A 22,095-nucleotide genomic window follows, 5' to 3' on the forward strand; every position below is an offset into this window, starting at 1 on the left:
CAGAAGGTCATATGAATTGGCAGAATGAAATGCAGCAGATGGGAAATCGAGAGTTTAGGAGGTTCTGATCTCTGACATAGTTCCTTATTTTCTTCTAGATGACCAAAACAGAAAGGAAGAAGAGAAGAAAGAAGGAAGCAGATGTTGTAAGTTAAAATTCTTCTCTTTGAATGAAGTTAATTTAGACTTAATCTGAGTGGTAAGAATTACCAGTTTTGGAATGACAGCTCCCCAGGGGTTGTCCTTGGCTACAACTGCTGCCCATAAATATTTATAAAATAGAGTTTGCTTTAATTTTGTGCTTATCACATCAATTCACTTTTTTACTTTTGAGACTCAGTTGTGTCAAACCAGTATGGTTGCTTCTAATTTGCCTGAACTGTAGCTGGACACTTAGACCTAGGAATCACTTAGCAGGACACGAGTCTGAAATGAAAAAGCAGTATCTGATTGTTGAAATGTCGCAAGGAAATATTTTTTATACCATTTGTAGACTGAGCCATCCGATCTAATGCTGCTGTGCCACCTAGTGAAGCAACTCAGAAGCACAAGCCAGTAACAGATGTTTACATATCACATTGTTAGCAGGCCCCAGAGTGTGACCATAGGATGGCAATACTAAATATACCCTTTCTCCGCTTTTTTTGCTACTTAGCCATAGATAGTCATGCCGTAAACATCCAGAGCAAGCCTTACATATTTTGGGCCTGTATATTTACCTTTCTAGCCATGTGCATTCATAACCCAATTTATTCCAACCAACCCACTTAACAGAACTCTAAGCACTATTTTGCGCTAATTTAGCTGTTCTTGAATGTATGGGTATGCTCAGGGCTTTTTTTCTGGGAAAAGAGGTGGCGGACCTCAGTGGGTTGCCCTCAGAGAAAATGGTCACATGGCTGGTGGCCCCGCCCCCTGATCTCCAGACAGAGGGGAGCTTAGATTGCCCTCCGCGCCGCTGAGCATTCCGCATTCCAGCTGAAAAAAAGCCCTGGGTATGCTTATCATATCTTAACATGATGACCATTTTCTAGTTTAATTGTGCTCTCTAAATTAGGTAGCTTTCCTTGTTGGTGGGCTACAGCCTTGCACAAATCATCATTGATGGTGGAACTCTAAAGCTCCCAATTCTGGAGAGAACTATCTCTTGAGAACTGAGAGACGCTGGTAGGGACGCTTAAAACCACATCATCCCCCATCTTATCAATATTCATGATACTGGCGGTGGCATTCATTCATGGTTGTACAGGATTTAGTATGGATTTTGAACTTTCAGCATTCCTTAGATCCATCCATTAACAAACACTGAGATGAGAAATTGCACGGCACTGGGTTTTCCAGCCTTCCTTTCTGCTCTCTTAGATGGCTTTCAGAAGTCTCTGCAACTCTTAAGCGTCCGTTGCCACGATTTAAAATTCTAGAGGGATAGCTGGGTTAGTCTCTTGCAGCCAAGACAACAGCACCTTGTGATGCCTCAAAACAAATTTATCATGGCATAAGCATTCATGAACTAAAGATACATGAAGCAGGCTTGACTCACAAAAGCTGATGCCATAAGAGATTTGTTAGCATTTAAAGTGCCACAGGGCTCTTCGTTGCTGTGAGTTTAAAGTTTTTTTTTGAAAAGCAAAGCTATAACAAATCAATAGATGCCACAATTGGCAAACATGCTGCCTCTTGGGACAAGTGTCCTGGAGAGATATCCAGACACAGGGGGCCACGTAGTGTTAGTGATGACCAAAAAGTCGCTTAGAGATATACGTAAATATTCTGATGAAAGTGAATCATCTATAACGCTTACGGCATAGCTGTATGCCTTCTGTGAAAAGCATGTGTAAGCAACAGGGGTGAGAATTCTCTGCTGGTGTCCTGTGCGGGTCTTAACTTTCATAAGCATCCTGATCTTGTCAAGTCTTGAGACTAGCTACAGGGTTGGATGAATCGTTAGGCTGATGCAGTAAGACATTTTTGTATGTTCTCAACTTGTTTTAACAAATCAAAGTACAACTGCTAGGCATTCTGAGAGCCGGGGGTTCAGCATAGCCCAGAAAGCACTTTTGGTGTTCCACCCAACCGGTGAAGTAGCAGCTGCCTGAAATATGTTTGGGTTGCTTGCAGAGCACTCGTAAGCAGAGTTACACCCTCCCAAGGACGTTGATTGCGGAGGACTTAAAAGGGCATAACCCTGCTTAGGATTGCTTTTTAGCAGAAGAGCAAATGCTCAGAAGCCTCATTATTCAGTTGTCACTGAACGTCAAACTGCTGTTCCTTTTGGTAGGTAGAAGAACACAACGGTCACATTTTTAAGGCGACTCAGTACAGTATCCCCACCTACTGCGAGTTCTGTTCCTCCCTGATATGGATCATGGACAGGGCCTCTGTTTGCAAACGTAAGCATGAATTAGTCCTCTTTATTGCTGTGCTGTATCATCTTCTCACCTGCACATCTTATTTCCTGTTTTCTAAATGATTGCTTCTCTGGAACTTCTATGTTTTGCTCCTTCTGTCTGAGACCAAATGGGATGTTGAATGCAAAACTGGCCATTTGTGTATCGAAATTGTCTTCACTGTTGTATTTTTAAAAAAATATTCAAAGTATTTTCAGAAAGGCAAGCAGCAGACTATATTGTGTAAATGAGCCATATTTACAGAATGCTGATTTCAGAGATTGAGAGTATTTTGCATCCAAGGCCACAAATCCAGCCTATAAAATTACCACCACTACCCAGTCCATATGGGTGACAAGAGGAAGGGTGAAAACAATGCAAGCTTTGCCAGCTCTGCAGCACATGGCCTGCGACAAACACCAGAAGGCCTTGCAGTAGAATCCCTAGATTCAGGCATAGTATTGGGAAGCCCATGATATTGCCTTGTAATGCTAATACAGGGGAGAATTTTAGGACAGAAATTTCCCTTTACCTCCTAGAAATTTCCCCTTACCAATTCCCACCCCCCGGCCCCCAGCCAACTGCATTCTTGTTTGGAGATACACATTTGCCAACTCATTACTTGTTTTTATTTATTTATTTATTTTGAAACATCTGTATCCTGCCTTTCCGCCCAATGTGGTCCCTCAAGACAGTGAACAATTAAAAAAAGAATAAAATAACTTTTAAGAGCTTTTAAAATAAACCATTAAAGCAAATGAGGAGAAGAATCCAGTAAGGGTGCATAAGATGAAAAAAAAAATCAAGTGATAGTGAATCTCCCTGGGGAGGGAATGCCACGCTTTTGGTGCCACTTCTGAGACCCTTTCTTGAGTCGCTACCCAGCTAGCCTCAGATGGCAGGGGCCATCTGAAGATGATTATAATGGCTGGGTAGATTTGTACAGGTATAGGCAGTCCATAAGATATGCAGGATCCAGGCCATATAGGACTTTAAACATCAGAACCTTTATCTTGAACTGGGCCTGGAAGGAGATTGGAAGCCAGTGCAGATGAAGCAAGACTGGCATGATGTGGTCCCTACAACCTGCTGCAAGCATCGTTGTACACCAATTGTAGAAGCATGTCGTTCCTCCCTGAGTCTCGGTTCTCTTCCCGTTTGAGCACTTATAGCATCCAAGTGTGAGTATGGGAAACTGCCATCAGGACACACCATTAATGAAGCCATGATGCAGCCAAGTTGGAGCCTGTGAAGTACTAAGTATTGCTTTTTCATTGTTGCAGTGTGTAAGTACGCATGCCACAGAAAGTGCTGCCTGAAAACCACAACCAAGTGCCCCAAAAAGGTAAAGTGTCTTCATTTCAGCCTCCGGTGCTTTAAAAATTCCCTAGCAGGGGTGAGGGGAATCTTTTAACTCGATTCTAAAGGAACTTCCTATTCAGCTGTCCTATTCTTCATCAGCACCACTTACCAGTTGCCTCTTTCCCAGGCCTCTTAGCCTCTCTTCTTAGGGCCGAAATAGACCCTGAAAAGAAAGGCCCAACTGGCTTTCCTTGCAGCCACACTGCAGCTCTGGGGAATGTCATGCTAAAGATCAGAGGGAGCCCTTTTTGGATTGGAACTGCGGTGCCGGGGGAGGAGAGGCTACTGCCTTCCCCCACACCATTTTCAGAATCGGGGAATGTCCCATTGCCTCAGCAGTGGGTTAGAAGGAATACTATTGGCCGCTTGGCTTCCTTAATCCCCACGTGCTCTATGTTCCTAAAGAGTCAGTTGTTCCCCTCACCAGCGGTCAAGAACTGGAAGCAAAAAAAGGAGAAAAGGGATCAAGTTGCTGCCCAGCCTCTAAACTCGTTATCTTTTCGTTTTCTCTTGTATTTAGTTCCCTCAGTCAGTAGCTGGTGTGACTCTGGGTAACCTATTAGGATGTAGAATGGGCAAAGGCGTGATTATCGCTTGAGAGACTCTAAAGGTGTAAGTTGTGCAAGGCAGTTCCTGTCCCCCCTGTCAACTAGCAGTTTCTTCTCTGTGAGGCCTGAAAAATACATTTGGGATGTATTTTCTTCAAAGCCTTTTCATGTTGCCTTGTTCCTGACTGGCTCCCTTTCAGTGCATGAGCAGTGTTGTGAACAAATCAGATTTCTACAGTTTCTGATGACCCGTACATGATCGATCATACTGACATGAGGTAGCATTTATTTGAAAACACTGAGTTTGTTTGTTGTGTGGCTATTTTGCACCCCTGTGTGTTTGTGAGAGAGATCAATGGGGTCCAAGAATTTGTTATCTTAACAACACCAACATTTGAGAAGGCATGCCCTGTGTTGAAAAATCATAGGAGTCTGCAAATGTCCTGGTTGCTTCATGTAGAACCATCAACTGTGGTGGAGTTAATAAAGAATCAGTCTTTGCCATTTTCATGACAGACCTCTGGCTTTTTACTGACCACTTGCAGCTATACATAACTTCCTGCTGTAGTGAAAAACTCTTTACAAGGTTATGCCAGCAGAAACCAGACCCTCCTGTGGCTCTGTTTGCTTAATAGAAGCATTTGTAAGATCTGCATCATTGGCTGCCCCATTTTCTTTTAGCATTTCCCTGCATGGGGAGATTTACCCAGTGTGGGAAACCCTCGTCCCGTTCTCTTCCCTTTTATTTTCACTTCTTCTAATAGTGGTGCAGAATGAGAAAGCCCAGATGCTGGAGGAGCCTGGCCTTCTGCCCCCTTTCTCATTCACCCCTTGAATTTGAGGGCCTCTTTGCACTTTGTGTGTTCCAAACCTGGCTTTGGAGCTTTGTCAGTTTTCCCCAGTAAGAATCTATTTTTCAGGTTAATTATCGGATGGCGGATTTCTAAAGTGGCTCTGCACAAAAAACGTATCTCAAAGTTCTCTGGTGTGGCTGCGGATGCTTCATTCACTCCCCACTGGGCATTTCAGCTGTCACCAGTGGCCTTGAACCTTCAGTGAAACAAACAGTAACCTTTAAGCCAAAGGGTGAAGTTAATGAAGCCTATTGGTTGGGACGGTTCTGCGGAGCCACTTTTGGAATGGCAGCCCAATTCTTAGCACTGTTGGGTGTCTTTGGCATTCACTGGGGCCACACCAGTGCTGCTCTCACAGTGAGGGAACCACAGAAATATTACATGGACCCTGGAATGGGTGAGATTGAAAAGCTAAAGGTGAAAGCCTCTCCCCCAGGTACTTTTACAGCCTCAAACTGCTTTGAAATTTTGGAGGAAGTCTAATTGGTATTTATAAAGCCAAGAGCCTCCCCAGTTCTAGCATCTGTTTCCAGGATTTAATCCTGAAATATTCCCTGGTTCGCCGAACTGTGAGCAGCGTTTGCTTGGAGGCCTCTCGGAGGAAACTGATCTCCTCTCCTCTGTTCCTCCAGTACGATCCCGAGCTTTCTTCACGGCAATTTGGGGTTGAGCTCTCTCGTCTGACTAGTGAAGAGCGAACTGTGCCATTGGTGTTTGAGAAGCTCACCAGCTACATAGAAATGCATGCGCTCTACACAGAGGGCATTTACCGGAAATCTGGATCGACCAACAAGATCAAAGAGCTGCGGCAGGGACTCGACACAGGTAAGGAGGGATAGCAGGAGACCCTCTAGAGAAGAAGGAGCTTTGCACCGTCTGTCTTGTGGAGTGATTCGCCAGGCATCTCCCCTGGCTCGTGCTTCACTGAAGCCTTTGTGCTCCGTCTGATTTCCAGTCTTTTGCTCCCTTCCTCGCTCAGAAGGGAAGATAGAAGCATTCATTATGAGAAAGCTAGGGAGCAACACTGTCGGACAGCCAGTTACTTGGTGGCAACGTTAGTTGTAGCCGATGGCCCCACCAAGTTCTTGCTAGGCTCTGACCGTGCCCCCTAAGCAAATTCTTTTTGACGTCTTTTGGGCTGTGTTTCTTAGCTCATTCTTGGTGGGTGGGTGTGTCCACATCTACCGTCAGCTTTTCCATTGGCGTAGAAGCGCCGTCATTTACCGAGGCTGAAATGTTGGTTTCTCTCTTGTCCCTTCTGTTCCACTTGCCTTCCTTCTCTCTGTTAACCAGATCTAGAGAGTGTGAATCTTGATGACTACAACATTCACGTCATTGCCAGTGTGTTCAAACAGTGGCTCAGAGATTTGCCTAATCCACTCATGACGTTTGAGCTCTACGAAGAATTTCTACGAGCAATGGGTAAGGCACCATCACATGCTGTGTATGCAACTGATCACCTGAAGAGGGAAGAAGGCTTTCTGTGATTTAGTGACCATAACTTTTGGGGGCTTTAGTTATTTGCTATTAAGAGCATCCAACTTTCTTTTCTGTAGTGAACAGATCTAGTTTCCTAGATTTGAGGAATGCTTTGCCATTTCATGACTTTTGCAGGATTGGATCCAGACTAAATTTTCCCCTAACGGAAGCGGGGTAGTTTTCACTAATTCTTTATTCTTGCCTACAACACCCAATTTGCCTCTCATGTTGTTCCTGAGGCTCCCTTACTCCCCTCCACCCAGGATTACCATTTTAGGAAGCTCATTGGGCTGCAGCAGTAGGTAGAGTTTGGGGCCTGGAAATGTCCAGGAATTACAACAGATCTCCAGATGACAGAGGTCAGTTGCCCTAGAAAAAATGGCTGCTTTGGAGGTTAGACTGTATGGTATTACCCTCTGCTGATGTCTCTCCTCTCACCAAACCCCACCCTTCCCAGGATTGACCCCAAATCTCCAGGAATTTCCTACCCTGGAGTTGGCAACAAAAGCAGGAGCAGAAGCAGGAATGTTCTGTTCCACTGACTGCAGTGCCTATTTTGAACAGGAAATTTAGTCTAGATCTAACACAGAGAGGATGTAAAATACGATCTTAAAACTGTATTGTACTAGGCCTGCTGTAATGCCCTTTATGCACCACCCTCTGGCTGCCTGGAACATCCAGGTATCCCATCATATGGCCAGCTGCGGGGAGTGAGACACTTGGAGCATATTCTACCCGTATTTCATCATTTTATGTCAGTTTCCTCCTTTGCATTCCAGACACAAGTCCAGGGGTTGTGTTTGAACCCATTAACCCTTATGTATTTTATTATGTCATTTATAGTCTGCCTTTCTCACGGAGACTCAAGGCAGATTACACAGTGTGAGAGCAGTACAATCAGTATCAAAGACATTTCCATACAGTGTCAAGGACATTTCCATAAACAATGCCACAGGGTAAATAAATACAAATTTAGAAAGACATAGCATTAGCAAGGATCCAGAACAAAGTTGAAGAAATGCTGAAGCCAAACATAATCAATTCTAGAACTGACATTAGACATGAAGTACAAGTAGTACATAGGGGTACATATTTAAAGCAACAGATAGTATGTTAGGCAACATAGTAGTGAAGTCTTTGGTCCCCAATTTATTAGCGAAGCATCTGAGACCCCCTCTCTACAAAAAGCCCTCCTATCTGAGTAAAAAGCCCTTTTGAATAATTCGGTTTTGAATAGTTTGCGGAAAGCCAGGAGAGTGGGGGCTGTCCTGACCTCCTCAGGCAGGCCGTTCCACAGGGTAGGGGCCACCATAGAGAAAGCCCATGTACAGGCTGCTGTTGATTACTTCTTCCCTTGTGTCCCATTGTGACCCTGAAGGTCATTGATGGGCATCCAGGTGACAAGACCATCCATGTGCCACATTAGGATTGCAAGGACTTAGAGAGGCTTTCACTGCTGCACATGGCTCCCTCCTTTGTCAGTTTGCCACAGCCTGGGCATCTCTTAGGGTGCTTGTGGAAGTTCTTTGTGATGACATTTGGAGAGGTGGAATGAAGCTAGTGGAAGGTGTGGGTTGTACGTGTAATGTGTGAAGCATTTAATTGGATCCTACTTTTCTAATTTGGGGGCGGGGGGGCTTTGTGTATATCTTTAACATTCTGTTGTCCACCCCAAGCCATCACCTACAGTTCTGACTACCGTATAATGAATGAATGTGATCTCCACAGGCATGCAGGAGAGGAAGGAGGCCATCCGTGGGGTGTATTCCGTCATTGATCAGCTTTCTCGCACCCATCTCAATACTCTGGAACGCCTCGTCTTTCACCTTGTCAGGTACCAGTAGTCAATAAGAGGGGGAAATAGATCCTTTTTTCCCTTCTCCCAGTGACTGCCACCCTACACAGCAAGTATATTCATTACTTTCTGTGCAGCTTCCCTACAATGAAAGTTTCTAAAGTTCACATACCCAGAGGGGGACCTGTTTGGGGTTCTTCTGGGCATGTTGTGTAGGAGCAAGTCTTGGCAAACTGTTGGGGGCAGCAGGTCCTACACTTCAGAATCAGTATGTTTGTGGAGTGAGCTGATGACCTAAGAAATGGAGGCCCTCCAGTCATACAAAACTCCTGCTTGCACAATGAAACTTTGAGCTGAGTTAATCCATGCACACATCTGCCGTTCGAGCCCTAAATTTCCTTGTGATGGTAAATAAAAAATCCCTGTGGCTCCAGCATCATTCCACTGATAGCAGCTACTGTAGTTGAATGTAGCCTCCCAGGAACTCTTCTGAGGAAGGGACCTACAGAAATTGGCACCATTATGCACCACCACTTCTACATCACCCATAGATTGCTTTTTATCAGTACTGTGACATCTTCCACTACCTTGAACTGTAAGAAACAGATAGAATTTTTAAAACCCTTGTCATTCAGAAAAGCAATTTTGTTATCTGAATGGTACAAAATTATCCAGAAGAAAAGCAGTGCCTGGTATTTAAGTGATGCCTTTGTTGTTAGCTGTTGATCTCTGTTGGGTGAGCTGAATACAAGAAAGGAGGCAACACATAGTGAGGGAAAGTGGCCTAAGCCAAAGGGAGCATCACCCTGCAGATGGTAGGCTGTTTTCCTTCACAATCTTTCCACCTTCTCCCAAGAAAATGGGGACTACTTGTCATCACTGCTGTGTTTCTGATGCTGCTTAGGATCGCCCTGCAAGAGGAGACGAACCGCATGTCAGCGAATGCTCTGGCCATTGTGTTTGCTCCCTGTATTCTCCGTTGTCCAGACACTACCGATCCTCTACAGAGCGCTCAGGATGTCAGTAAAACCATCAGGTAAAAATGCAGCTTCTTGTATTTGGAAAACCTTGGGGGGGGGGGCCTTTCTCTCTAGAAACAACAAAGAATAGTGCTGCTTTCTCCTGCTTTAGAGAGGAACGTGTGCCTTTCTGTGACATCAGGAGTTGTTGCACCAATCCCTTCCTTCCTTTCAAACCCATTTGCATGCGTAGCAACCATTCCACCTTACATAAAGGAAAGGGCAAAGACCAAGAGGAATTCAAAAGGGTGATGAAAGAGAGGAGGAGGAGGCAGGGAGCAAGGTGGAAGGAAAACCAGTCAGGAGGAAAAGAGGGGGCTGGCACTTGCTCAGTCTTAGCTCATCTTTATGACCACATTTCTACACATTCCCAGTGTTTGATTGGCATCTCACTGACAATTACAAATGAGCCTGGACATAGATGTGATTTAATCACTCTGGAAATGACAGAATTTAGCTGAGGCACAATCCAGTTAAAATCATAGAAATACAATCCCCCCCATTGTGTTCAAAATGGAACATATTTTGGTGTGTTGTAAAAAATAACTTTAAAACCTACTTTTGTTTTCTCCTCCTCGAATCTAAACCATATGGACTACCTTCTGGCAAATACACACTTGCTGCCATGTCCTTCCATGCGGGACGGACAAAGGTATTTGGAAGCATTCTGACGGAAATGAGATTCCCTGAAATGAAAGCTGTTCAGATGGACCAACACTTTCAGTTTCTCACTCACAACTTTCAGAAATAGAAAAAGATCTCTCTAGCCTGTAAATGCTATAATCAGGTCTAGTCCCAGAGAACTGGCGTCAGAACATCAATTCTGTGTATTTTTTTCTGGCCTCAGAACATCAATATATGTGTATTTTTTTCTTTTTCAGTTGTGTAGAGTTAGTTGTTGTCGAGCAGATGAACAAGTACCGAGCTCGCCTCAAGGATATCAGCAGCCTTGAATTTGCAGAGAACAAAGCCAAGAGCCGGCTGTCATTGATCCGAAGGTCTATGGTAAGGGATTAGATGGGCCCAAATCACCTTCTTCCCCCCTCAAGCCCCAGTTCAGAAAGAAATGTTCGCTGAGATGCATTGCCTTCTCTCTCCCACAGTAGTTGATGTAACTTATCTCACTGAGAGAAAATTTTGAGAAAATGAGGTTGTGCTGTGTGTGTTTGTTTCCACGGTTTATTACTTCTCTCCTGCCTCTCTTGAACTTGAGACTACATGCATGTCAGCTGATTATTTTGGGATTGGGTAGCAAGCCATTGGTCCTTCTCTCTCCTCTCCTTTCCACTCCCCCTAACCTTCTCCCCTTTCGGTCTCCCTCAACCCTTATACATCTCAACCTTTTACACGCTGTCTGGTCCAACACAGAGACGTAAGATTCTTCCTGTTCTGAGTATCTGGCCTGCAAATAAAGCAAAACCCATTGAAAGCATAAACAGTGCCTGGCAGGCTTTGTCCTCCCACAGGGTAACTTCTCAGTATATACTTAGCGAACTTGGGTGGCTTTTGCTTGCATGTAAATTGGCCTTTTTGTTGTTAATCTCACAGCACTGTCACCTTGACACTGCTTCTTGCAGTTTAGACTTAACATTTGACTGTCTCCCACATGCACATGCAAATGGGAGAATCTGGGTGGAAGCTGCCATGCGTACTACATATTGCAGGCAGGCCTGCGTTTGAGCCCCTGAAAACAGGTTGCTTCCTCTTGCCTCGCTGCCTTTTCCAGGGATGTGAAAAGCTTGCGTTCCCTTAACTGAGCTGCTGCGTCTCCAGCATTGAAATGACCTGGTTTGGTGTATTTTTCTTCCCCCTCTCGTGCTGTGATCTGAACATGTGGCAGGCTGTGCAATGCACACATTTTGCTTATATAACAACGGCCATGTGGCGAGTGACCCAGATTCCCCACTGCTGGGAACATGCAATGGGCTCTCTAGACCCTCCCAGCATGATCTATTGGGAGCTCTGCTTCAGTCGCAGCTAGCGCTAACCCACCTTTTGCGTGCAGCGTAGCATCTTGTTGCTCAATTGCTCTTCCTTGCAGATGTAGCCAAGGGAGTGGCTTCCATTTGCAAGCCCAGCAGCTCTTGGAAAGGGGCGGCTGGCATGCGCACTCTAACCTGCTCCTTTCCTTTTCCTGTCCTCTCTAATCCAGAAACCCGTACTAATTGCCGTTAGATTTATGAGCATAACCCGCAGTTCAATCCCGGTATGTATCAGAATTGCATTACAACTGACCTTGTGCTGTAACCCCTTCGCTCATTCCAGTTCTGCTGCATGCTCCATGCCCGCAACCCACACTTCATAACTTGTGTGTGTGTGTGTGCGTGTGTGTGTTTTTTTCTTACACTGCCTTCTGTTTTCTTGGGATCAAATATCTTCAAATAGGAAGCACACACAAGGCTCCCTTTTCCAAACAGGTAAATGGCAGGAGGAACTAGGAAGAGTGCCGAGGAGTGTCTGGTTTGCAGTGGGCCAATGTTGTTGCTTCCTACAGATGGCTGGTGCCAAAGTGATCTCTAGAGGAGTAGATAATACTAATCTTCTGCTAGATTTGCTTCTCCCCCTCCCCAGGAGTGACTGAACAGCTCACTGAGAAAGGCACAGCATCTAGGCAAGTCCAGAGGACTAAAGGAAGTTTGGAACAGGATTTGAAAAATTATGTTCCTGCTCCGTAACTTGACATACTCAGACCTTCTTTCTTACCACCCTCTTTTGTCTACTAATCACTTTGTCCTACTTGCACCAAGCGGTTTGGAACAGGCAGGAGTTCTCACCAACATCCCACAACAGCCAGAGTTGAACTGAGGCTGATATATGAACTTTTGCCTACAGCTGTAGCACGGGGCTGAATTCTGCAGGCACTTGCAACAGGACCTTGTCCAGCATCCTGCGACACCTCATAGCAGAGCTTGATTGCCTTGTGACCAGAGGAGATGCCCCACGTGGCCCGCCATGCACTTTGCATCTGAGCTGAGCTTCTGTTTGGGCTTGTAGCCTTCTCAGCTGTGGAGTTACTGTGGGGTCCCTGTCAGTAGGTGGACATCCTCTCAGTGGGTTCCTCAGTAACCCCAGCCTCTGACGCTGGCTTCTGTTCACGGGCCACCTGGGCTTCTCGCAGTGTGTACCCTGTTGGCCCCTGGAAGTCAGAGGACTCAGCCATTCAAGGTCTGCTGGGGTTTTGATCTCCATAGGATCAGCCACCATAGTGGCCTCGTCTTCTGATGAGGACTCATCATGCCCAACCCTGACATCTTCCCCTTTCTTTTCTTTCTCACTCTTTCTTCTTCAGCTTTGAGATCATAAACATGCCACGTTAAGTGCTTGTCTTCAGTTTTCATGCGAAAACATAACCTGTGGAAGTTGGGACCTTCCGAACCATTGTTGAAATAACCCTTGCCATTGTATTCAGAGAGGTCGCTTCCCATTGCTGTGTGCGGAGAGCACTGCCCCATGCACGATTCATCGATTTCATTTGTCAGTGCAAGTCAGACGGTGGCTTTTCCTCTTGTTTCTGTGCTTGCTTGCTAAAGACACAGAGAATATTGGAATATGATTGGCACGTTTGTGGCAATGTAGGAATGGCAAGCTGAAGAGCTCATAAAGCAGATTGTGGTGTCTTTGAATCAAAACATTTCCGTCTTGTACTCGTTCTGCTGTTAATGCCCTTGTCTAAATAGTGCTTGGTAGAAAGATGTCATTGACTGACTTTTGGCATCTAGTTTACACAAATCACTTTTTCAGATAAATGGAGTAGGATGTTGCAACATCCACAGTGCAGGGAGAGCCCTTGGATTATCTTTGAATATATGCTTCCTCTCCTGTCTGTCTCTCTCTCTGCTGGGTCACCTACAGAGACTGTTTATTTGCTCATTATGTTCATTAAGTCCGCATTGCTGGAGGAATCAGGTTCTTCTGAGCCTAAGAGTTCAGCCAAAGTCCCTGCTCCTCATTAGCGCTGCTGTATCTGCAGGGCAAAGGGCGCCTACGGCGAGGAACCTACCCAAGCCCCACATCACCAGCTGCTGTGCGGTTGCCGTCCGTGTCAGATGTCCCCGAAGAGACCCTGAGCAGCGAGGAGGCCATGGAGGTGGATGTCACGGAACAACAACAAGTGGCCATGCAGCAGGAGGAGAGGGTGCTGACTGAGCAGATTGAGAGCCTACAGAAAGAAAAGTGAGCCTGGGCGAGTGGAGAAGAGGGTACTCAGGCGACCCCCAGTTCAGGAAATCCAAGTTGTGTCATAGATTTAGAGGGCTGGGCTAGGAGCTGCAGGACTCTGGTTGAAATTCCCACTCGGCCGTAAAGTTCACAGGGTGACCTCTTTCCCTGTAAGGTGTCCCCCCTCAGCCTAACCTTTTCTCATATGGTGGTTGTAAGAATTAAGACAGGTGAGAGAACCATGTACACTGGCCCTAAGTTCCTTAGAAGTAATGCAGTATAACAATGTGATGGAAACGGAAGTTAGGGAAACCAAATTGGGGATACAGCGTGTTGTCCGTTTCCTTTGGGGGAGGTACCATTATCACCTGTCACAAGCAAGGCCTTCTGTGGAATGGTTCCAGGGTTCTAGAGTATGCCCACTCCCTTCCTCCAAGTTCATCTGTGTTCTTCTCTGGCCTCTTTTCATATACAGATAAAAAGTATTTAGTTCTGCACAGTATTTGGAGGTTAGTGAAGATTCTCCCTGTGTTTACACAGTTTTATTTTTTTTTTGTATTAGTAATGGTTATATGATTTGTTTTGTATTTTTAAGTTATTGTACATTGCCTTATGAACTTAGTGTCAGGTGAACTGCCCTGTTAATCTTTAGTACTATAACTACAAGTACGTGGTGTCTGATGAAGTGAGCTTTGAATCGTGAAAGCTTATGCCCTGGAAAGATTTGTTGGTCTTTAAGGTGCTCCCGGACTTGAATTTTGTTCTGTTTTACTAACTGACTCTGAAAGTCATTCAATGGGTAAGTATCGTTGATATATATTGCCTAGATACCTTGTAGAAGTAGCCAGAATCTCCTGGAATCCCAACGTGCAAAATATCAAATACCGTGTCTTCAGTTGAGATGCTTTCATTTTTCTTTGCTTGAGAATTTTATTACCTACAGGATCCTGGGTGTTTTTCACAGGCCTAGATATGCCATTGCCCTGACCTGGATAGCCCAAGTGAGCCAGATCTCAGAAGCTAAGCAGGGTTGGCCTTGGTCCATAATTGGAGGGGAGACCTCCAGCAAAGACCAGGGTTGCAGAGGCAGGCAATGGCAAACCACCTTTGTTAGTCCCTTGCCATGGAAACCCCACCAGGGCTTGCCATAAGTCAGCTGTGACTTGAGGGCACTCTCTACCTCCAGATAGGCCATTACTTCCAGTGCTGCTGCTTCCCTTCCTTCCTCTAACTCTAGCGTTTGTGCTTTTTGTACCACAGGGAAGAACTGACATTTGAGATGCTGGCTCTGGAGCCACGAGCCTCCGATGATGAAACTCTGGAGTCTGAGGCCTCCATCGGCACGGCGGACAGCTCCGAAAACTTGAACTTTGATTCCGAAGGGGCCATCTCAGACAGATCAGGTGAACAGAGAACTAGTTTGGATAAAACTGATGTTTTGATTGCTTTGTCCAGATTCTGGAATTAAGCCACTGACACCTTTGGGTAGGCAGTCGCTGCTTGTCTTAAATGAGCCCCATCCCAGTTCAGTTGATACGGAATCTCGAGGAATCGAGCTGCTTGTTAGAGCAAGTGGCTTGTCTCCTTCACCTCTCGCTCAATCATTTACCATGATCTAACTGCTGAATCCTCCATGTCCCACAGAATCCCAAGAATCACAGTATTAAGCGTGACTCCAGACCTCATGACTGAAGGGAATGTCCAAACGTGTAGGCAGCTCTTGCAGAAACCAGTTTCTTACTGATTTCCCGGTATGCATTTGGAATAGAAATCTCCCACCACCTCCTTACAAGGAGCTCAGGAGGGCGTACAGTGGTTCTTCCCTCCTTTTTATCCCCTAAGTGGAGTGTGTGTCTAGCCCAAGGTCACGCAGGAGTTTGATGGCTAAGCAGTGGTTTGCACCCAGGTTGCCTTTGACCTATTCAAATAGGGAGCATCACAGAGGAGGTTTCAAAACAGTGGAGACTCTCGTCCCCCAAAATACGCCCATAGTTTGCAAGCCTGTGCTGTTCACTGAGAACCATCCGCTCAACAGAGTTATATACCTGATGAAGACAGTCCACATTCAAAAACAACACTGAGAAGTGAAGGGAAAAGCACAATTTTCCTAACTGATTGACCCCTGCCTCTGTGCTCTTGTACTGGATAGCATAGATGAGCTTCATTAAGGTCTAGGCAAGAATGGAAGGGGTTACCAAACAGGAAATTCATTGGCATCGCACAGGCTCTCCCTGCCCCCACCAAGGGCAGTTTCCAGGTTTCTACCCACCACCCCAGCCCCTGATCACCCTTCCCTTCCTGCCCCTACCCTGCTTGTTCATCCTTAACCTGCCTACAATCAGCCACTTGATCTATATACATTAATGGTTTTTACAGAAATCGTAACAGATATTATATTTGTTTTGAAATGCTTAAAAATGCAAATAATACGATTTTGGGGTAGGCACCTCCTACTTTGAGGAACACCCCTGCCCCCATCTCTATGTATTCTAAAAAGTGCAGCCATGTATTCAGCAAATTAGTGGACTAAGAAAAATTATTTATTACTTTAAATTGCAAAGATATCTTCTCATACCAGTTTCCAATGGGAGGCATATTTGATTTTTTTCCATTGTATCTCCTCTCTGCCAGAGAGAAGTTTAGCCCTTGGCTCATTGAGACCCATGAAGGCAGACTCCACCACTAACCGGTCTCGAAGGCACCTGAGGAAGCAGCCAGACTCTCTGGACTCCGTGGACTCCTCGGTTTCTTCTCCCTCCCTCTCACCTTCCTCCTCTTCCTCTTCCTCCTGCTTACCTCACGTCACTAGGAAACGATTCCAGATATACTCCAAATCGCCTTTCTACCGGGCAGCTCCTACCGGGGGCGCCACAGCACTCGAGCGATCCCCAGGACATCTGAAGGGTCTGGACGACAGGCCCCAGTTCACCACCAGGGGGACTTTCAATCCGGAGAAGGGCAAACAGAAACTGAAGAATGTGAAAAGCTCTCCCCCGAAAGCCAAAGAGCCCCCCGAGGGGACTGCTGGGACAGGCCGGAAGAGGCTCCCTGACGCTGTCGATTGCAAGAGCCCTCAGCAGCTGGTGCTGCTTGGGAACAAGGAGTTCATGGTGTGAGCCACTCAGCGAGAGACAAGTGAGAGCGTCTCACCGCCAGCGTCTCCCCACTTTGACACTGCTGCCACTGCCTCCATTGTAGACCAGCTGCCAGTTGTCCACATCGGCTCATTCTCACGCGTTGCTTGGGGCGCCAGCATTGCCTCCCCAGTGCGGAAGGGAGGAGGCTGGCCTCTGAATGAAAGCCTGCCATGGGAGGTTCAGCTGTGGCCTTGGTTGTCTCCAGCTTCTGCGTCTCAGAACCTTCTTGAAATGTTGGATTGGGAACCTGTAGCAAAGCTGGAGAAGCTGCGGGAAAGGGTGGCCGCTGTTCCCGAGTCCCTAGGACCATCTTTGTGGATAAGGGAATGCTTCAGCTGGCCAAAGACACCAGGGAGGGCAGTTGGAGTCAAGGGAACTGCTCTTGCCCCTCATTGTCCAAGCTGCTGACTTAGGGATGGGGGGGATTTTTTTTTTTTTTGCACTGGGATACAAGCATGGACTTCTATAGAAGGAACCACAGCAAAGAGGAGAGCGTTCCCTTTGTTTTGAGCTATTTATAATGCAGTCCGTAGTGTTGACAGATTATATGAAAAATGCTCGTTTCCATTCAAGCACTTCTCAGACCCACCACTGGGCACATGCCAGTTGTGGCAAAGAGATTTCTGTCTGGGGCTGTTCGTCGTTTCTTTTAGCTTCAGTTGTTGACAGTCACCAACACCCATGTGATTCCAGGTAGGTCAAAGCCAAATATTTGTGCTGAATTTTCAGTAGCCATAACCATGACAAGTGTCCTGTGGGGGTCAAGACATGCACAGGATAGGACTCCCAAAAAAAGGCAAGAGCATTTTTAGAATTTAGAACCCTTGGTCTTTCTGACTGCTCCCCAGACATGCCATGCTGCTACCTGCGCAAAAGGCTACACAGGCAGGAAGTGTGACAGACAAAGGAAAACATCACTCCACCAATCGCTTTATTCTGGTCCAGAAAAAAATGGTCAAAATTCCAAGGAGTGGTAAAGAAGGCTGCTGTCCGAATCAGTCTGTTTACCAATGTGATTGAGCATTGCTTTTTTCTTTCTGAACATCAGTATTAAACAAAGGCAAAAATAAGTCAGAGACTACTTGAAGCGCTTTGTTAGTATTATGGTTACTGAAGTTCAATGTAAATAAAACTTGTTTTTGGTTTTTGGTTTTTTTTTTTAAATTCTCCCCTTCTTGCAAGGTGGGACATTTAAGCCAGGTAGGTGAAAGGGTAGTTCAGGGAGGGATAATAGAATTATGTTGGAGGACTTCACCGTACAAAATAGCTAAAGGTCATTATTTTTCACCACTTGTGTCACGGGGCCACATTCAGGAGTTCATCATTGTGATTAAACTGGAAGGGGTTTGCAGGAACTGCCCCCCCCCCCAGCTTTGGCAATAAGATACATATTGGGGAAAAGGAGAGCTGATGGGCAACCACCCCCTTAAAAAGTTCCCTTTTCAGAGCATCTGCGAGCAGCATCAACTGTTATATTGGGTCGGAGCGCATAGCAGAAGATTCAGGGGCAAGGCAAGGTTTATAAGGGTGGGGGTTTTTTTTTTTTGCTTATTTGGTCATTTTGTTTAGAGTCACCTGAACAAATGTAGCGCAGTTTTTACGCACTTGGTTGGGATCTGAAGGCAAAGGCAGCATCTGTACTGCAAATCATGATGTGCATAAAGCACAAGCACGTGCCCTTTGATGTTCTTTGCAACCATTTTGCTCCTGGAGTTACATTAACATCAAGCAGATTCCAACATATGGCTGGTTTTCTGTGACTGGCTGAAAATAAGTAGGGAGTCAGTGGTTTAAAGCTGCTAAAAAGCGTGAGCAGTCCCTTCAAATTCAACCTGAGGGGCTTGCACACCATCACTGATAGTCTGTAGGTTGCAGCTGGGTCCTAGTTTTCAGTAATCAGGCACCATGAAGGCCCTAGGGAAAGGTGGTGGTGTCGTCATTTGGGGTGGGCTAGCTTTGTAGGTGAAAAACAGGTGTAGAGAAACCTGCAAGCTGGGCCATGTCAGTGGATTTGCAACGCAGCCCCTTGCTTTGCCTTTGCAAGGGTCATTGATGGCGCCAGTCAGGGCCAGCAGATTACTCAAACAGCTGCTGGGGTGCCAACACGGGAGGATGCCAAAGGGGTAGCGTGCCTGTTGTCACCTCCTACAGCAGCTCCACTATTGCTAGGAGTCCACAGCAAGGTGCTGAGGTGTTTCCTCTCTATCCCACCTGAGAGCCTGCCGTTCTCTATTGCCGCCTTCCCCAGATTTAAGGCTGGTTTGCTTGTGCCAGCCGTGGGCACTGTTGTCTATACACAATGGTATTGGGGTCTTTCTGACTCGGGGTGAATCCTGGAGGCATCTCTGCAGATGGATTTTCATCCCTTTATTCCCAGCGCGGAGTTTTCCAGTGGGGTTTTGTTGGATGGTTTCTTAGATATCAGCCCACATTGCCTTTCTGACCTCCGGCATTTTGAATTGTACTTGATAACATTCAGAAAGTGGAAATGTGGATTATCCCATGCCCAACCACCTCGTGTTCTCATCCAAACTTAACAAGGGGCCCATTGCCTTTGAAGCACCGTGTTTCCATGCAGAGTCCTGGCCAATGAAGTGGTGTGCCCCCGCATCTTTGGGTCTTTGTCCCGACAGCTACAATGGGCTGTTTCATCAGCTCAAGTCCAGAGTGGCTGTAGTTCTGAGGAGTAATTCTGATCAAAGGGGGAAGGAAGTCGTGCTTAGGGGTTTGGCCAGTGGCAAAGATAGCAGATCCAGTCTGAGCTTGAAAGACAGACCTCTCGTTTCCCCCCCCTGCAGTACTAGCTAGTTGCAGGTCAAGAACTGGTCCACACATGCAAGAGAAGGAGGCTGCAGAAGAGAACTCCAGGTGGTGAGTTCCAGCTTTGAATGTTGCATCACCCCTCTGCCATTAGAAGGAAGGCTGGCAAAAGGTTCTACAACCCTCTTTGCTTGCTTGGTGGTTTTCTGTTTGCAAGAGGCTTTTAACTCAGGTGAGCAGTCCAAAATACGAACCTCCACCCACACTCTGAAGTGCTGTAATCTCTTGCCACCTCATTCTCCTGCACACATAAATCAGGCCTAACCTACACTTAACTCAAACACCCAGCCTCCTCCAAGTAGTATAATGTGTTTCAGATGCGGTTCTCATTCATTTCAGCAATACTTGACAAGGACACGGAGGTGCCCATGCTTGGAAAACTCATGTTGGGCTCTGATCTCCCAAAAGAACCTCCAGTCAGTTTCTGAGCTGGGAGAAATGGGCTTTGCATACATTCCAAGGGACTAATCTCTTTTTCTTCCAATGCAAAACTCCTTTTCTCAGCTTTGGCCTGAGAGTGGGAAAAGGGAGGGGTGGCGATGTATTTTGGAGTGGGTCTGGTCTGAGCTTTCAGTCATTGAAGCGTTTTGAACACAGGCAACAGGAAGAATCTTTCCATTCCATTCCCCGTCCATGTTTCTGCCTGATGCCTGTCTTCCAAAGGCCCAGCTTGCTCTCCTCCCTACCTGGTATAGCCCTGTAAGCGTTATGGGGGGAGGGTCTCAGACCTCTTCCACTTATTGTATTAAATGAATGTACTTACCACTAGGAAGGACATTGGCTGCATACGATTATTTTTAATGGGAATTTTTAAAGTAATTTATAAGTATACTGAGTGTAAATTTTAAAAGCAGATTATGTATTGTAAAAGGATATATTGTCCTGTGTCATAACTCTATAAAGTTTACCTGTTAAAAGAAGAACTCTATAAAAGAAAATGCTTTATTTTGCTCACGAAGCCAGGTGCTGTGCTGCTAGCGCAGCTGGCCGGCAAAGTTGTAAATTACATGTCGGGAAGATTTTTTCTTTTTTTAATGTCGGGTCCCCCTTTTTTTTCTGGATCAAGGCCGTCATATTTAAAGTGCAATTTGTGTAATATTTCATAAATATAATATTATATGGCTGTACAAAAAACCCTTTATGAACAAATAACCCCTAGCTTATTAAAGAACAAAGCAATGAAAAAAATAATGGCTGCTAGTGGCAGATGTATTCTGTACTTGGTGATGTTCAGAGTTACTCACCTGGACAAAGACTTCGGGGGCAAGAGCACAGATACTTAAGAGTAGCTAAGCATTGGCATGCTTAACGTGAGCAAAAAATGTTTTGCCATCTGTGGGGGAAGGTCTGCTCTACCATTAAGAAAACCTATAGGTTAGATCCAGCAGGTCGCATGGAAATGTCCTTTCCCTTTCTACAGCCCCTCTGGTCCCTCATTGGTGGATCAACAGGTGTGTTTTCTCTTTCTGATTTTGTGTTAAAGTTTCTTCAAAGTCATTGAAATGATTTTAAAAATGACTGTATATGTGACAAGTTGAAAGATAAAGCCCTAGAAGAACCATGATCAACTCCAGACTCATCAGCAGTTCCAGGAGGGGAGCTGGCTGTTGGTTGCTTCACCAGTTTGTAGATGAATTCTTCTAGGACTCCTTGATTCACAGCCAAAAAAGGTGATTAAAGCTGGAGGGGGGTGGGGAAAGTAAATCTATTTGACTTTTTCAAGGAAGCTTGGAGAGGTCCTCTCTCCATCAGTGATGAGAAAACTACAGCAGGCTCATAAAAGGAAATCAGAGAACGTTAATGCATCCATTGAGTTTCTGAGCGCTACGGAGTCTTGTGCCTTCCAGGTGAACCCGTGCCAAATGTCCTCTCAGGTACAGTGTGGAGCTGAAGGTAGCTGAACAAGGAGCTCCTCGTGGGGTGGAATGCTGTGTGTCCAGTGACCTGGACAAGCACACATGGAGAGTGCAGGAGAGAGGGCCTGCTTCCAGTATTCACTGTCACGTATCTAAATCCAGATGTGAGAATTTTAGGCACAAAAAAAGCAGCTTTCTGCTAGGTCTTAAAATGGGGTCTGTTCAACTGCTTTGCTTTCCACTGATGAAGAGGAAGGCAGAGCTGCAGGGCAATAAATGGAGCAGGAGCCAAATCAAGATGGGCAAACTCCCAATTTATTAAACAACAGCAGCCATCGAGAGCCCCCCTGCCCAAATAAATCCTGGAAATGAGTTAAGAGAAGAACTTCAGCATGCAAACTGGATCAGGACTTTTTGTCCAGAACCTTCCTGGGTTCTGGACCCCAGCTGCAGGGAATAAGCAGCATTAGCACTAGTGAGCATTTTCTGTTGCCATAATTCAGGCAACGCACCAAAGTTCCTCTTCATGTACTAACTATGAAGTTGTGAAAATCCCCAAAGATGAATTCATTTAAGAAGGTGACAGAAACTTGTATCATGTCAGGACTGGAGTGGCTTGGAATGGCTTGTTTTCAACGCTATGGTTTTGCCCTCTTTCATAGTACTCTCCTTAGGAAACA

General features: G+C 45.7%; 1 protein-coding gene across 1 annotated transcript in view; it reads left to right on the forward strand.

Annotated features, from left to right (window-relative positions):
• Window positions 1-17,883, forward strand: part of MYO9A (myosin IXA) — a 136,242-nt gene extending 118,359 nt beyond the window's left edge. Inside the window, exons 33-43 of the mRNA XM_055002477.1 lie at window positions 99-146; window positions 2,279-2,390; window positions 3,671-3,732; window positions 5,784-5,976; window positions 6,445-6,573; window positions 8,359-8,464; window positions 9,330-9,461; window positions 10,326-10,449; window positions 13,415-13,617; window positions 14,863-15,005; window positions 16,234-17,883. Coding sequence (XP_054858452.1) covers window positions 99-146; window positions 2,279-2,390; window positions 3,671-3,732; window positions 5,784-5,976; window positions 6,445-6,573; window positions 8,359-8,464; window positions 9,330-9,461; window positions 10,326-10,449; window positions 13,415-13,617; window positions 14,863-15,005; window positions 16,234-16,718 — 1,737 coding nt within the window. The 3' untranslated portion in view covers window positions 16,719-17,883. The remainder of the gene's footprint in view (window positions 1-98; window positions 147-2,278; window positions 2,391-3,670; window positions 3,733-5,783; window positions 5,977-6,444; window positions 6,574-8,358; window positions 8,465-9,329; window positions 9,462-10,325; window positions 10,450-13,414; window positions 13,618-14,862; window positions 15,006-16,233) is intronic.
• The last annotated feature ends 4,212 nt before the right edge of the window (window positions 17,884-22,095 follow it).

The sequence above is a fragment of the Eublepharis macularius genome, chromosome 18 (assembly GCF_028583425.1).
Source record: "Eublepharis macularius isolate TG4126 chromosome 18, MPM_Emac_v1.0, whole genome shotgun sequence".
NCBI lineage: Eukaryota > Metazoa > Chordata > Lepidosauria > Squamata > Eublepharidae > Eublepharis > Eublepharis macularius.